Below are 14,325 nucleotides of genomic sequence, written 5' to 3' on the forward strand. Positions count from 1 at the left end.
TAGTAGGCATGTCACTTTTTTAATGAAGTACTATGCATTAATTCATAAGCAACAAAATAATGATTTCTGTAAATGGTGTTCAACATTTTTATGAACTTTAAAGAAGCTTGTCAAAATGTAGATTTCATATTTGCTCCAGTACACTAGCAATCATGTGAAATGATCACATGATCCACAAGTTAAAAATACATATCAATAAGAGCAAATGTATCACTCCATACACATGATAGAATAAGACTATTAAAAGGTTTATCATGGGGCAATGTGGGTGTCATAACAGCTGCAAGCATGATTAAAAAACATGTATTCTTCTATTTTCTTATATCGCGGGTTCAAGCAAATGGCCATTTCAGAGCCCGTCAGCTAAACCAACTCGTCTGACACTAATCTGAATAACAATGCTAAAACTAGCCATGGAACTGCCTATTACTATTCTGAAAAATGTATAATTCTAAACACAATGTTTAGATGGACAATAGAAAACACTAAAGTGTAATATAAGCTCATTTCACTACTACTTATTTACATATAATACTAGGGGAAGTTATTAGCATAATTGATAAACTTATATGAAATGTGCGTTAAGGGCATTGGAAATGACTCGAATATAGAAACAGTGGGTGGCTCTTAAAAGAGCCTTTGTGGGGGTTTGTTCAGTCGAAATGAAGCAGGTTTATTTCTTGGCGGTTTTCTCGGTCTTCTTGGGCAGCAGAACAGCCTGGATGTTGGGCAGCACACCGCCCTGAGCGATGGTCACTCCACCCAGCAGTTTGTTGAGCTCCTCGTCGTTGCGGACGGCCAGCTGGAGGTGACGGGGGATGATACGACTCTTCTTGTTGTCACGGGCAGCGTTTCCAGCCAACTCCAGGATCTCAGCGGTCAGATACTCGAGGACAGCCGCCAGATAGACCGGGGCGCCGGCACCGACTCTCTGGGCATAGTTGCCTTTACGCAGCAGCCTGTGTACACGACCCACGGGGAACTGGAGCCCGGCACGGGATGAGCGGGTCTTAGCCTTCGCTCTGGCCTTTCCTCCGGTTTTCCCTCGTCCACTCATTTTGTAGGTTTATTTGTAGAATAATAATAGTTCGAAGAAATGTGATGGAACAGAGGCGTGCGAGATCTTTTATATGTTCAGCTTAGTCAACTCTGTGTGGGGTTGTGCGACCCACCAATCATAGAGACGGATGAGAGCGCGGGCTGAGTGTGTATGAGTTTCCCACCAATCACCGCTAGTGGTGTGATCGGTTCCTCCCAGTTTAAACTCTGACTCCTCCCAAAGAGGGAGGTTCTTGACCACACATCTTCAACAACACAGAAAACTGTGTTCTGCACTGCTGCCCCTCAGAGAGCTACTAGTGAGATAAAATGCAGCAGTTTACTCCCTTTTTGCTACAAGTTACATGTCAGTACAACTGCTTTACAGAGAGAGAAATGTGAAGAACCAAGCACCGCATGTAAATACGATTAAGAAGCATCAGCTGACTGACTGCCTAAACTGACTATCTTCTTGTAAGTAAGCATTATAAGCCATTTTATTTACATATCTACATTTCCCCTACATTTATTGTCACATTGCATGGATTTCAGTGCCTGCAGATAATATTCAAGTGCATGGCACATTTTAGTTTTGATTGATGTATTAACAGTTTGCATAATTACAGTACATTTCAAGTACAACTCAATGCAAAAACTGTTAATTGTGAGTGGACAACACCATAACTCATTACACTTGTTTACTTGTGTACAATAGGGCCCACAATCATCACTTCTGTGCAGCAAAAGCACTAGGCCTCACTCACACCTGACACTTGTGTCTGACACTCAAGACACACTTGTGTTCTGTGTGTCATGGCTGCCTCAATGCATTTCCAATGGGAGTCACATGGTTGGAAGACACAACCTTGTTGCATGGGGGGGAGGGAAGAAGACAGCCATGCAACAAGGTTGTGTTACACACTTAGGGGTGCAGATTGATGTATGCTTGTTGTTTACAAAGGGTGTGATACATCATGCATTTCCAATGGGAGTCACATGGTTTGACACAACATTCTTGTTGTATGAGGGGGAGGGGGGCAGTCGAAACACAGCCCAAAGCCATACAACAGCTTGTAGTCCAAAATGTTGTATCAAACCATGTGACTTCCATTGGAAATGCATTGGGGCAGCCATGATACTTGAAACATGCATACAACAAGCATGCATCAATGTTTTAAAGGTGTGAGTCAGGCCTTAGGCTTCACTGACATGGTCACAACAGATTGTTGTTTAGCTGATGCATTCCATTGGAAATGCATTGGGACGGTCATGACACAAACCAAGGGTAAGTGTCATGGCCGCCCCAATGCATTTCCAATGGAAGTCACATGGTTTGACACAAAAAAATTTTTGAACAGCTTTCGGCTGTGTTTCGACTGCCCCCCTCCCCCAAATACAACAAAAATGTTGTGTCAAACCATGTGACTCCCATTGGAAATTAATTGCGATCTTGCATCAGTCAACAAGTCCCATGCATCAGCTATACAACATTCTGTTGTGACAGTGTGAGTGAAGCCAAAGAACGAATGTTATGTGCTCTAACTGTGTTTCATGGCCACCTGATGCTTTTCCAATGGAAGTCACGTGGTTTGACCAAACACTTGTGTTTGATTGCACCCTTCCCCCCAATCAAACAAGTGTTTGGTCAAACCACGTGACTTTTGATGAATTGAACAAGGTGGACCCTCTTGTAAACAAGTGTAATGCTTGAGTTTGTGCTTGAAATGTACTGCAATTCAGCAAACTGTTAATAAATATTTCAATCAATCAATCAATCAATCAATCAATCAATCAATCAATCAATCAATTCCATTGGAAAAGCACTAGGGTGGCCATGAAACACAGGCAGAGAACAGAACATTTGTTCTTTATGTGTGTATGAAGCCTCATGAGACCATGTGACTCCCATTGGCAATTCATTGAGGCGGCCATAACACACAGAACACAAGTGTGTCTTGAATGTGTCTTACATGTGAGTGAGGCCTATGTGTCCAAAGTTTGACCATATTATGTTGTGAATATGAGTGGTAATTGTGTATTAAGACAAGAGATGTCCTGTCCCCTTATTTATCTTGTAGAAAATGTTATTTTCACCAGGTCATACAAGAGCAATTATATACCTTTATTGAAAGGATGAGCCCCTTGAGGTGTCTCATCTCATTTTAGAGGGGGTCCTCAACACAGATACATAGTACAATACAGTTCACAAAACAATACAACAGTACAACCATACATACAGGACAAAACAATACAACAGTACAACCATACATACAGACAGGATGAAACAAAACAAAAGCTCTCCCAAAGATAGCTGCTCCCGCCCCACTGTTTCAACCCTAAATAGCAAAGTTCATATGGAGAAAATATACCCATTGCACAATAAATACAAACATGCAGTACCAGAATGCACATGTGATAATAAACGGCAGCATCAAACAAGCAGGGTACAAATATGATGTTACATGCATATAAACATATATACATGCTTGTTATAGAAAGACAGACAACTGCCAAGAAGAGTACATTAATTAGAAACATGAGCACAGTACGTGTTAGAAGGTGTATGAAGATTGATTATTTAAATACATTGAAGGAAGTGATTGATCTAAGTGGACTTGGTATGTCATTCCAGTCCACTTTCCTTTTTTATCCTTGTGGGGACTGTAAAGTAAGGATGGTCAGTGTGCCTTAAATTATAGGGTGGTGTGTATGGGACTGGGAATTGTTTCAGATACTGTGAATAATTATACAAAATACATTTAAAAATAAATTGCAGCCAATGTGAGTGTCTTCGTGATTTAGATGGAGCAGTGGTGGGTTCTATTGTATTTTCTTTTTTTTCGGTTTGTAGTGGGAAAGGAAACTATATACTAGTATGTAACAGCTATTACAGCAGTCCCAGTCAGAAGGACGTGTGTAAGAGTTCCCCTCCAATCGGTGCCAGTGATTCATGGTACCTCCCCAAACAAGGAGGTTCCTGACCACTGACCAATCAGAGGACGACGGCGTCTCCGAGGCGCTAATAAAAGGCACCAGTTTGCTCTGCTTAGCTATTCTATTCTCAACTTCTTTAGAAGAGACCATGGCAAGAACCAAGCAGACAGCTCGTAAGTCCACCGGCGGCAAAGCGCCCAGGAAGCAGCTCGCCACCAAGGCAGCTCGTAAGAGCGCGCCGGCGACCGGCGGAGTGAAGAAGCCTCACCGTTACCGTCCCGGTACAGTGGCTCTGAGGGAGATCCGTCGTTACCAGAAATCCACCGAGCTGCTGATCCGCAAGCTGCCCTTCCAGCGCCTGGTGAGGGAGATCGCCCAGGACTTCAAGACTGACCTGCGCTTCCAGAGCTCCGCCGTCATGGCTCTCCAGGAGTCGGCCGAGGCTTATCTGGTCGGACTGTTTGAAGACACCAACCTGTGCGCCATCCACGCAAAGAGGGTGACCATTATGCCCAAAGACATCCAGCTGGCCCGTCGTATCCGCGGAGAACGTGCTTAAACTCATCTGTCACTGTCACAACCCCAAAACGGCTCTTTTAAGAGCCACCAAATGTGTTATTTAAAGAGCTATTATCCTTTGATATTGACTACTTATGTACTTTAAACTGACTTCACAATAAGCCAAAAACGAGTGAAATGATTGCATTTGGTAGTGTGTTCCGTTCAAAAGTTTGCAATGTGTTGCAGTATCTTCCTTATATGCTGTAAATTGATCATGTAGTTCTACATGTAGAGACCGTTAATAGTGCGTGAATAATTCAGCTCCACCCTGTGGGGGAGGGGAGGCATTGTTCCATTGTGTTTAACTCAACAGGATGCTTCACTGTTCACACCAAAACCAGCAGTTATTCATTCATATTCCTGGAATGAGACACTTCTGTACTAATCAAGTTTAGAGAGTTTTAGCATAAATATAATGAACATTTTTATCAGTGTTGGCTTTTCAAAGTTGAGGTGGGGGTTGAGCATGTTTCTAGTGTTTTTGGGGGAATGTTCAAAGTTGTGTTAAATGCATTTATTTAAGTGCATTTATTTTCAATTTGGCTAACACATGTGCACAGTAATTTTCAGTGTTCATTCAATCAATACCACAATAAAACAACACAATACAAATACTGTATATAATTGGAGTGGCATTGTGTGAAGGCTATAATAAGTCAGTAAAACTGCTCCTTACTATTATCTCAGACACCCATTCACAGGCTATTATTAGTTTAGCAGTAATTTGATAAGTAATAATCACATTTTTTTTCATGGCTCATTTTGTTCTAACACAATGGGGTTACTATGAAAGGAAAAGCCAATTTTATTTCAACAAGGCACTCCAATGTGCTTTACACAGAACACCAGGCAAAGGAAACATATTTGTGAAATGACAAAAAAAAATCACACCTGTGTGAAGTGAGGGGCACTCTTATCATCATACTTAATTTTACATCATCTCATTCAGACCAATCACAATTCATGTCCTCGTCTTCGATGTTTGTGTTAACACAAACACTCAGAACTGATCATTCATTGTCACTGGCATCTCATGTTTGTCTGTGACTGTGATCTTGTAGATTTGCTTGCTATTCTCTAATTTGAAAAAGTGGTTAAAGTGATGTTTGTGCTATTAATCAGCATTGCTAGGGGAAAAAATACATCCTGACCCAGAGAATCACAACCTTTTAGATGTACTCCTTTTAGTTTTATGTTGAACTGACACAATACTGGAGAATGAAAACAGTTTGATTCTAGCACATCACTGCATTAATCAATGTTAACTTGAGTCCTGTGTGAGGCTCCATAACCATAACCAAGCTTGTCTCAAAGTCGCCTCACCTAAATATGCACTGCCACCTCTGTCATGAATTCATCCATTACTACTATAATGTTTGATATCACTGTTGAGAACAGGTTACATATAACTAGTTAATTATTGGCCCCATTGATCATGAAACTTAGCTGAATAAATATTGAAAGTGTGGGTGGCTCTGAAAAGAATACATATGAAGTAGTGTCCATGAAATAAATTTGCATGTGTTCCAGAATGTGACACTACAACAAATACTTTTGTAATAATACAAAAGTATAGTCTACTGTGCACGCCAGTTTAAGTAAATAATTCATGCCAACATACAACAACATTTGACTGCTCACATCATCACATTATTGTTATATTAGTGGTAATGCATGGAAGGAGTGTAGCCTATTTGTGCCACAACCAAATACATAATGTACTTGCAGTTGATTGAAGATGAAAACGCGTGTCGTTTTCTGTATTTTGATAGCAATACGTTTTTGAGTGTTACAACCTCTGTCATTGGAAGTTGGTATCAACTCCACCATGCTGTTGTCAACTGGAGTGTGTTTACTTGTGTCAGAAAACCTTCTGTTTATAGAAAAACGGAAGACAAAACAAAAGTATAGTTTATGTTATTGCGTCGCCATACATGTCTGCTAAGACGAGTTTGAGTATCATTGTTAATTTATCATAGTTTAAATTGTTTTATAAGACAAATTATAGAGGAACGCTGGTGTTGGACTGTGGAAGGGTGATGATTTTATCATATAACTTAAAAACTAGAGTTCCGTTTTCATCTCAGATGTATTAATGTCAAAAAGGAGCATGTGTGTTAACTGGTCAGCTCTTTGTTGCATTCAATAATATACCCAGTAGATAGTTATATGATGTTTGAATCGGGGAGAAAACACAAAAGTGTCACATTAAGATACTAGTAGAGCTGCTGATGTGTGTGTGTTGATTCTACATGGTTCTCATGCGGTGTTTAAGTCCAGCCCCTTCAGAGCGTTCAGCATCACTCTGTGAGAGTTTACTTTAGAGGAGGAACAGCAACCTACTATCCGAGAGAATAATGGCAGAAGTCGCTCCAGCACCAGCACCAGCACCAGCTCCGGCTAAGGCCGCCAAGAAGAAGGCAGCTCCCCGAACCAAGAAGACCGGCCCCAGCGTCGCTGAGCTGGTCGTCGAGGCCGTGTCCGCCTCCAAGGAGCGGAGCGGTGTGTCTCTGGCTGCGGTCAAGAAGGCTCTGGCTGCTGGCGGCTACGATGTGGAGAAGAACAAGGCCCGCGTGAAGACCGCCGTCAAGAGCCTGGTTACTAAAGGCACCCTGGTCCAGCTCAAAGGAACCGGCGCGTCTGGCTCTTTCAAGATTAACAAGACCGAAGCGGTGAAGGTGAAGAAGCCTGCTGCTAAGAAAGCAGTCAAAGCAAAGAAACCTGCTGCAGCCAAGAAACCCGTAGCGGCTAAGAAGCCCACGAAGGCGTTAGCAAAGAAGCCCGCAGCCGCCAAGAAATCGCCCAAGAAAGCCAAGAAGCCTGCCGTCAAGAAAGTAGTAGCTAAAAGCCCGAAGAAGGCCGCCAAGAGCCCCAAAAAAGTGGCCAAGAAGCCCGCAGCAGCCAAGAAGCCCGCAGCAGCCAAGAAGCCCGCAGCAGCCAAGAAGGTTGCCAAACCCAAGGCAGCAAAGAAGGCAGCGCCCAAAAAGAAGTAAACTGCTCCATATTTATACCCACAAAAAGGCTCTTTTAAGAGCCAACCACATTGTTTTATAAGAGTGTCCGATTCCTATCCTCACTATAATGGTGATCATGTGAGCACCAGGCAGTTTATACATGTGTATTATAAATCAAACACCACGCAATTGTAAAGCCAGTTCTAATCCAGCATTTGCTAAACCATACATCAGTTTCGTTCAAATCAACATTAAATAGTGGACAATGACATCATAAAGGCCTACATTATCGAGACTACAGCATGGGGAAATAAGCCATGAAGTCATGGAATGTTATGTATGCCTTCCAAGGGTTTTTACAGAGGTTTACATATAAAGTATTGTATTTTATAATAATATATTGCATTATAATAATAATATTTAATATTGAATAATATTACAAATTTATGTAGCGCTTTTCTGAGTAGTGACTAGTACCCAAATACACTTTACACATGAGGGGCAAGAAGAAAAATCAACTTTATTAGGGAAAAAAAGAAGAAGAATAATGCCATGGAATAAAACCAATAAAAACAGTGAAAGCAATATTGGAGTGTCAAAAATATTTACACAAATTAACAGAAATGATATGATTATAGAGTTGAATAGCAACATTACTGTAAAAACAAATGGATAATGTGACCAAGGGGGAGGAGTATGTGTGTGTGTGGGGGGGGGGTGCACATCTGCAACGCCCACGCAGCTCTCTATGTGCCTGTCCTCCCTTACGTCCTCAGAACACACATAAAAGGCACGGCTCTGAGCTCTCAAATCATTCACTTCTTTAACTACTGTTAAAGCAACGATGTCTGGAAGAGGTAAGGGAGGAAAAGGTCTTGGAAAAGGAGGCGCCAAGCGCCATCGCAAGGTGCTTCGTGATAACATCCAGGGAATCACCAAGCCCGCTATCCGCCGTCTGGCTCGCCGTGGCGGCGTGAAGCGTATCTCCGGTCTGATCTACGAGGAGACCCGCGGTGTCCTCAAGGTGTTCCTGGAGAACGTGATCCGTGACGCCGTCACCTACACCGAGCACGCAAAGAGAAAGACCGTGACCGCCATGGATGTTGTCTATGCGCTGAAGAGACAGGGACGCACTCTGTACGGATTCGGAGGTTAATAATGCTGACTTGATCTACCAACAACCCAAAGGCTCTTTTAAGAGCCGCCCATATTTTCTTTAAAGAGTTTATTCAGACTATTATATTTTAAATACAATGGCATATATAGCAACTATTTATAAAATTGACTGTATATATGGTGATTTTGGGTGTGACAGTACAGTAGAGGGACCCCCACACGGTAACTGTCATTTCGGACCCGGGGCGGCTCGCCGAGTGCGTTCCTGTGTCTGGAACTCTTCCCCCCCCCCCGGGACCCCCACACGGAGTTACACCACTTACTTCACACGGGTGTGTTTTTTTCCCTTTAATAGCTATACCTGCTAAGGTGATACTTTGATTGGGTTGACTATTATTATTATTTCTCTGACGTGCTTTATATTGTGTTTATATGATATGCTATATTGAATTGTGACAGTTGTGCATTACATTGTATATAGATTTGGCATACCTGATATTGTAATCTGTATATTATTCAACTGTTGGGTCATTGCTTATGGGTGCATGCTATAGAGGGTATGTGCATGCATAAAGTAAATCGAGTGGCAAAGTGAGTTTAACATTGTTTAACGATGTTTAATGCAACAAGAAAGGACTTTTCTGTTTATGTATGGGCTGTCAAGGCCAGAAAGTATTTTTTTGTCACTCAGTAGGCCTTCCTGCATAACCTTCGGTTTGATGATGATGTCACGTGCATACCCTCTATTATTCTCTGTTCACATCACTGACCTGTTTGTCATTGGTTGAACAAACGGTCCTGTAAAGGACCATTATCCCTTTCCATTTTAGATTTGATTTGTGTTATTTTGTGAAATAACCACTTCTCCCCATTTCAAGTAGTACCTCAAACACTGCTTTTAACAATTTTGATACGCAAATCATTGTATGTACCCTTTTTTATAAGTAAAACTATTGTTAAGCTTGTACCATACTTTTGTATCCTGTCCAATCTATTTATTTAGATTGGACAGGAAAAAAAACATTTCACACACACTCTCACTCTCGCTCATATCATACATAATATTCCGTGGTCAATCTAATCATCACAAATGTAATTCCGGCCAATCACATTTTGCGCCCTCACCTTTTGTTTGTCTGAAAGCTGGGCATCTACAAGCTGACAATGCAACACAGTGAAGCAAATTGGGCTATTTAGGCAGTTTTTGTACAGGGAAATCAGAGCAGAACAAGCAGCCTACAGAGCCAACTCTGTTCAACTTTCCACATATCGATAAGTGCTTAATAATACACTAGACCTTTGACTGAGTGTAATAGTTGTAGCCACAAACTCAATGAGGTTCCTGGTTTCAGCAGAAGGTTTCTGTCAGGTGGGACCAGAGGACATGATGAGACCCACTCAGCTGATCATCATCTTACTTTGGAATGCTCAGAATATTTAACTGGAGAACAATTCATTGTTTTGAATAAACAGGGGAAGAATACACGCACTCTCTCGCACACGCACGCACACACACGCCTGTGTGAGCCTGCCACTGCCAGCTCTCTATTTTGGCTGTATAAGCACAGAAGAGCAGCATTTGTATAAATTAATAACAATAATTAACTCATTGTGATATTATAATATAATGGGAATATTGCCACTGTCTTAATGAACATCTAAATAGATCATGGGGAAATGTAGCCTAATATCCCAATATTAATACCCAAAATATATTTAAATTCTTAATTAACCCCTCACCATGTTGCACGAGCGGGAAAACATTATGCAGGAACAAAGACAAGACACCACCACCACCCTCTTTGTGGCAGGATCAGATCAGCCAATCATATAGTGGGAGTCGCACACTTAATTTGCATAGGCTTGCTATAAATACTGGTGCAACGCCGGCCACAACTCACTTCTCTTCACTAGTACACTGAGAAAAAAACATGCCTGAAGTAGCAAAGCCAGCGCCCAAGAAGGGCTCCAAGAAAGCCGTCGCCAAGACCGCCGTAAAGGGCGGCAAGAAGCGCAGAAAGTCCAGGAAGGAGAGCTACGCCATCTACATCTACAAGGTCCTGAAGCAGGTCCACCCTGACACCGGTGTCTCTTCCAAGGCCATGGGCATCATGAACTCCTTCGTCAACGACATCTTTGAGCGCATCGCCGGTGAAGCCTCCAAACTGGCTAACTACAACAAGCGCCGCACCATCACATCCAGGGAGATTCAGACCGCAGTCCGCCTGCTTCTCCCCGGTGAGCTGGCCAAGCACGCCGTGTCTGAAGGCACCAAGGCTGTGACCAAGTACACCAGCTCCAAGTAAACTGTTCTGTCGGCTCTAAACACAACGGTCCTTTTAAGGACCACCCATCTTTTCCAAGAAAGGGTTTATCCACATATTAGCAAATGGCCATTACAGACTGTCTGCTAATCCCGTTTAGTCTAGTTAAATCTTCTGATTTTAATCTTAACAATGCTAAAACTAGGCATGTAACCTTGTTTTTTTTTAAATGAAGTACTGTATATTTCATATTTGCTCCAGTTCACTAGCAGTCATGTAAAATAAACATGTCCTCAAATTAAAAATACATGACATAAATAAGAGCAAATATATCATTCCATATAAACATAGTGATGCATTAATACGATTTAATTGAAATGTCTATCATGGGGGAATGTGGGTGTCAGAACAGCTGCAAGCATGGCACACATTCACTTTGCAGATATTTAAACTGTCCATAGTAACGCTATGGAACACAGCTAGACTTCACAGTAAAAGCTTTATTTTGTCCACTATCAAAGTTAAACTAACATCAGATTGTGTGTGGACATTCTGTCTAATTTCTGCAGTTATGGTGCCTTGTACTCTATAAATCGCAAATAATAAATACCGGTAATCTTAAATTATAGCCTGCTAGTTTATTTGTCAGATTCAGAGAACATGTAATGTCACTACTCTACCACTAGAGGTCACCAACCTGCTTATTGTAACCAGTGGCTTGCTGTTAATGCATTCACATGACTAGTTTGTAATGGAGAAAAGTATTTAATATGATCTCATTCCCAAATGTTAGATTTGATTCAGTCACCTCAATAGTAGTGGACCTGGCTAAGATGTAGCCAGGTGTAGCTTTAAAACAACATGGTACTGCAGGCTGACTTCATGAGCTTTAAAACATGGTACTGCAGGCTGACTTCATGAGCTTTGTAAGCCAATAACACCCACAACTAGAAAAAGTGCCCTTCTGGGCACAGGTCTCCACCAGGAGGATAGGAGTGTGTGTGTGATGTTTGGCAAAATGTTTAGGAGTGATATAAACATGTTTGTTTGTTTTTTGCAACAATTTTCTTCATTTTGTTGAGGAAATGCAGAGCCAGATCACTCATAGCATCTCTGAGGATAGAATTCTGGATGAGCAGGACATGTGCAGCATTTTGTACAAAACGGGCCACTCCTGAAGACTTTGGAAGGCAATCTTAGTCAATCAGTGTAGAATCTGAGAAATCAAACAGACTCGTCTTGATCACATGACTACAGAGATCATGTATACCGATTTGCATGAGATTTGGATGAAATCTGTGCGACTAATATAAACAATGTTTTTTGCAGAAATCGGCCTCATGGTGGCGCTATAACCGGAGTGTAACGGAAGCGTAAAGGTCATGCGTATAGATAGCGGAAAATCCGTCCGATCACGCTACGGTTAAGTCCCGTGTTATTCAGGGAACCAGGTGTAATCACTTCATTTGTGCGTATCGCCGAGTGTATCCTTTCCGCATTTTTTCCAAGCGATTCGCCTGGTGTCGCCTGGTTAGAGGGAACATCCACGACCATATAAGGCAACAGGAAATATCGAAATACGTCATCATAGACTGCACAAAGGATTCCCAAGTTTTAAATTATATACAACAGCCGCGATGAGCTTGTAGAGCAGGTAATTTTGACAGGCGGGTCTGCACGGACAGATCTTCAAGCAAACAGCGCGAGTTATATGTATATAATTATAAACGAAACTTGCCAACTGGCACGCATTGCTTCACTCCTTGTTAAATGTCAGAACGTTAATAAGTTAACTGATGTTACAGTTACTTTCACATAATGAGAAAGAAGTTAATTTGTACTAGTGTTCACCACACGACCAAATGCTATATTAAAACTCGGCAATGATAAAAGGCCCTATTGATTAGTCTACTGCGGTGATTGATTCCCTGCCCTGCACTGTCGGATTTGGAAAGCAAATATAAATGGACACAGGACATATTTTCTTTCTTTTTTTTCTTGTGGGATTTGGACTTAAGGCTATATTTCATCCGATCCAACTACGTTGTATGTTTCCTCAGCTGCAGGTCACTCAAAGGAGCTCCATAACGAAACAATTGAAATAGGCCTATACTGCAGACATTACTACACGTTGGATTCGTACAGTGCAGAATGCAGATAAGTGTATGTTCTTATTATAATTGTGAGTTTGTTTTTTAACATGCAGTGCGAGTCTGCGAGAGCCGATCTACAAGCTCACAACGCGTTGTAGGCCTACTGCGAGTAGAAGGCTGCCGAGTGAGCAGCCCCAATCGCGCATGCTAGAAATATTCTAATAAAGAAATAAAAAGGTGTCGGGCTCTGGGGCAGTTTCTGTATGGGACTCTAGGCTAACTTGCCTCTAGAATGCATGCATTTAGGCATACAAGTGATACTTGGCTTTTATATAGGCTATCATTTTTTTATGTGCTGACCAATGGGACGGACACATGCCTACATATTTGATCTGAGATTTGGGGACTTTTAATTGATTCAGCATGAAGACTAAAGCCTTCTTAATAAATCTACGCAAGCCGTACACGACCATGAGAGCTGGCGCAGCTTTTAGCGGAATTTCCGAACAAACAACGTCAGCGTCAAGTTCACGTTCAAGTTCATGAATTCCCACGTAATGTGGGAATCCACGTAAATGCCTGTCCGCTCACGCCCCGCTCACGTAACGTCACTTTATGAGCGTAAACCCCGTTGTGAATGAGGACCTGTGTTTGTGATTTGTGGCATTTTGTTCGAAACGGACCAATCATGTGAGCTTTGGAAGCCAATCTTAGCCAATCAGGAAGGAATATGGGAAATGGTGCAGATCCGTGTTGATCACATGACTATGGAGATAGTGTATATCGAATTGTGTGATGTATGGATAAAATGTGTACGAGTAATGAGGGTGATGTGTCTGCATGAGGGTGATGTGTCTGCATGAGGATGATGCATGAGGATGATGTGTCTGCATGAGGGTGATGTGTCTGCCATGCAAATGATTCATGCACCACTAACGGTCTCTACATACCAGGCTCCACTTACTGATGTGAAATGGCCTTTTCAAAATGAAATGATGTCGCTGAGTAACGTGACGATGTCAATTTCACAAAACAAACATATTCATTTAAAGGACCACTTCACCACTTTTCAACCTATCTTCATATAATAGGTCCTCACTATCAGGAAGGAATATGGGAAATGGTGCAGATCCGTGTTGATCACATGACTATGGAGATAGTGTATATCGAATTGTGTGATGTATGGATAAAATGTGTACGAGTAATGAGGGTGATGTGTCTGCATGAGGGTGATGTGTCTGCATGAGGATGATGTGTCTGCATGAGGATGATGTGTCTGCATGAGGGTGATGTGTCTGCATGAGGATGATGTGTCTGCATGAGGATGATGTGTCTGCATGAGGATGATGTGTCTGCATGAGGGTG

At 41.9% G+C, this 14,325-nt stretch overlaps 5 protein-coding genes across 6 annotated transcripts; 4 read left to right on the top strand and 1 right to left on the bottom strand.

Moving 5' to 3' along the window:
• Positions 1-523: 523 nt before the first annotated feature.
• Positions 524-1,077, bottom strand: LOC306926337 (histone H2A-like). The gene has a single exon (XM_079505601.1). It carries the CDS (start codon positions 1,055-1,057, stop codon positions 674-676), a length of 384 nt encoding a protein of 127 aa, XP_079361727.1. The 5' UTR covers positions 1,058-1,077; the 3' UTR covers positions 524-673.
• A 327-nt stretch (positions 1,078-1,404) lies between these two features.
• LOC306928514 (histone H3.2-like) lies at positions 1,405-5,087 on the top strand. Of its 2 annotated transcripts, none has more exons than XM_079508698.1 (2): positions 1,405-1,516; positions 4,113-5,087. In XM_079508698.1, exon 2 carries the CDS (start codon positions 4,121-4,123, stop codon positions 4,529-4,531), a length of 411 nt encoding a protein of 136 aa, XP_079364824.1. In that variant the 5' UTR covers positions 1,405-1,516; positions 4,113-4,120; the 3' UTR covers positions 4,532-5,087. The 2 variants fall into 2 exon arrangements, with proteins under 2 accessions (XP_079364824.1, XP_079364823.1); XM_079508697.1 differs by having other exon boundaries at positions 1,405-1,512.
• Positions 5,088-6,890: 1,803 nt separating this feature from the next.
• On the top strand, positions 6,891-7,526 carry LOC306930165 (histone H1-like; the record flags this gene model as incomplete). The annotated part of the gene is made up of 1 exon (XM_079510973.1): positions 6,891-7,526. The coding sequence occupies one exon, from the start codon at positions 6,891-6,893 to the stop codon at positions 7,524-7,526; it is 636 nt and encodes a 211-aa protein (XP_079367099.1).
• Positions 7,527-8,331: 805 nt separating this feature from the next.
• Positions 8,332-8,643, top strand: LOC306921437 (histone H4; the record flags this gene model as incomplete). The annotated part of the gene is made up of 1 exon (XM_079498564.1): positions 8,332-8,643. The coding sequence occupies one exon, from the start codon at positions 8,332-8,334 to the stop codon at positions 8,641-8,643; it is 312 nt and encodes a 103-aa protein (XP_079354690.1).
• Positions 8,644-10,534: 1,891 nt separating this feature from the next.
• LOC306930280 (histone H2B-like) lies at positions 10,535-10,921 on the top strand (the record flags this gene model as incomplete). Its single annotated transcript, XM_079511149.1, has 1 exon — positions 10,535-10,921. One exon carries the CDS (start codon positions 10,535-10,537, stop codon positions 10,907-10,909), a length of 375 nt encoding a protein of 124 aa, XP_079367275.1. The 3' UTR covers positions 10,910-10,921.
• Between the last annotated feature and the right edge of the window lie 3,404 nt (positions 10,922-14,325).

The sequence above is a fragment of the Electrona antarctica genome (genome assembly GCF_951216825.1).
Source record: "Electrona antarctica genome assembly, chromosome: 1".
NCBI classification, from domain to species: Eukaryota; Metazoa; Chordata; class Actinopteri; order Myctophiformes; family Myctophidae; genus Electrona; species Electrona antarctica.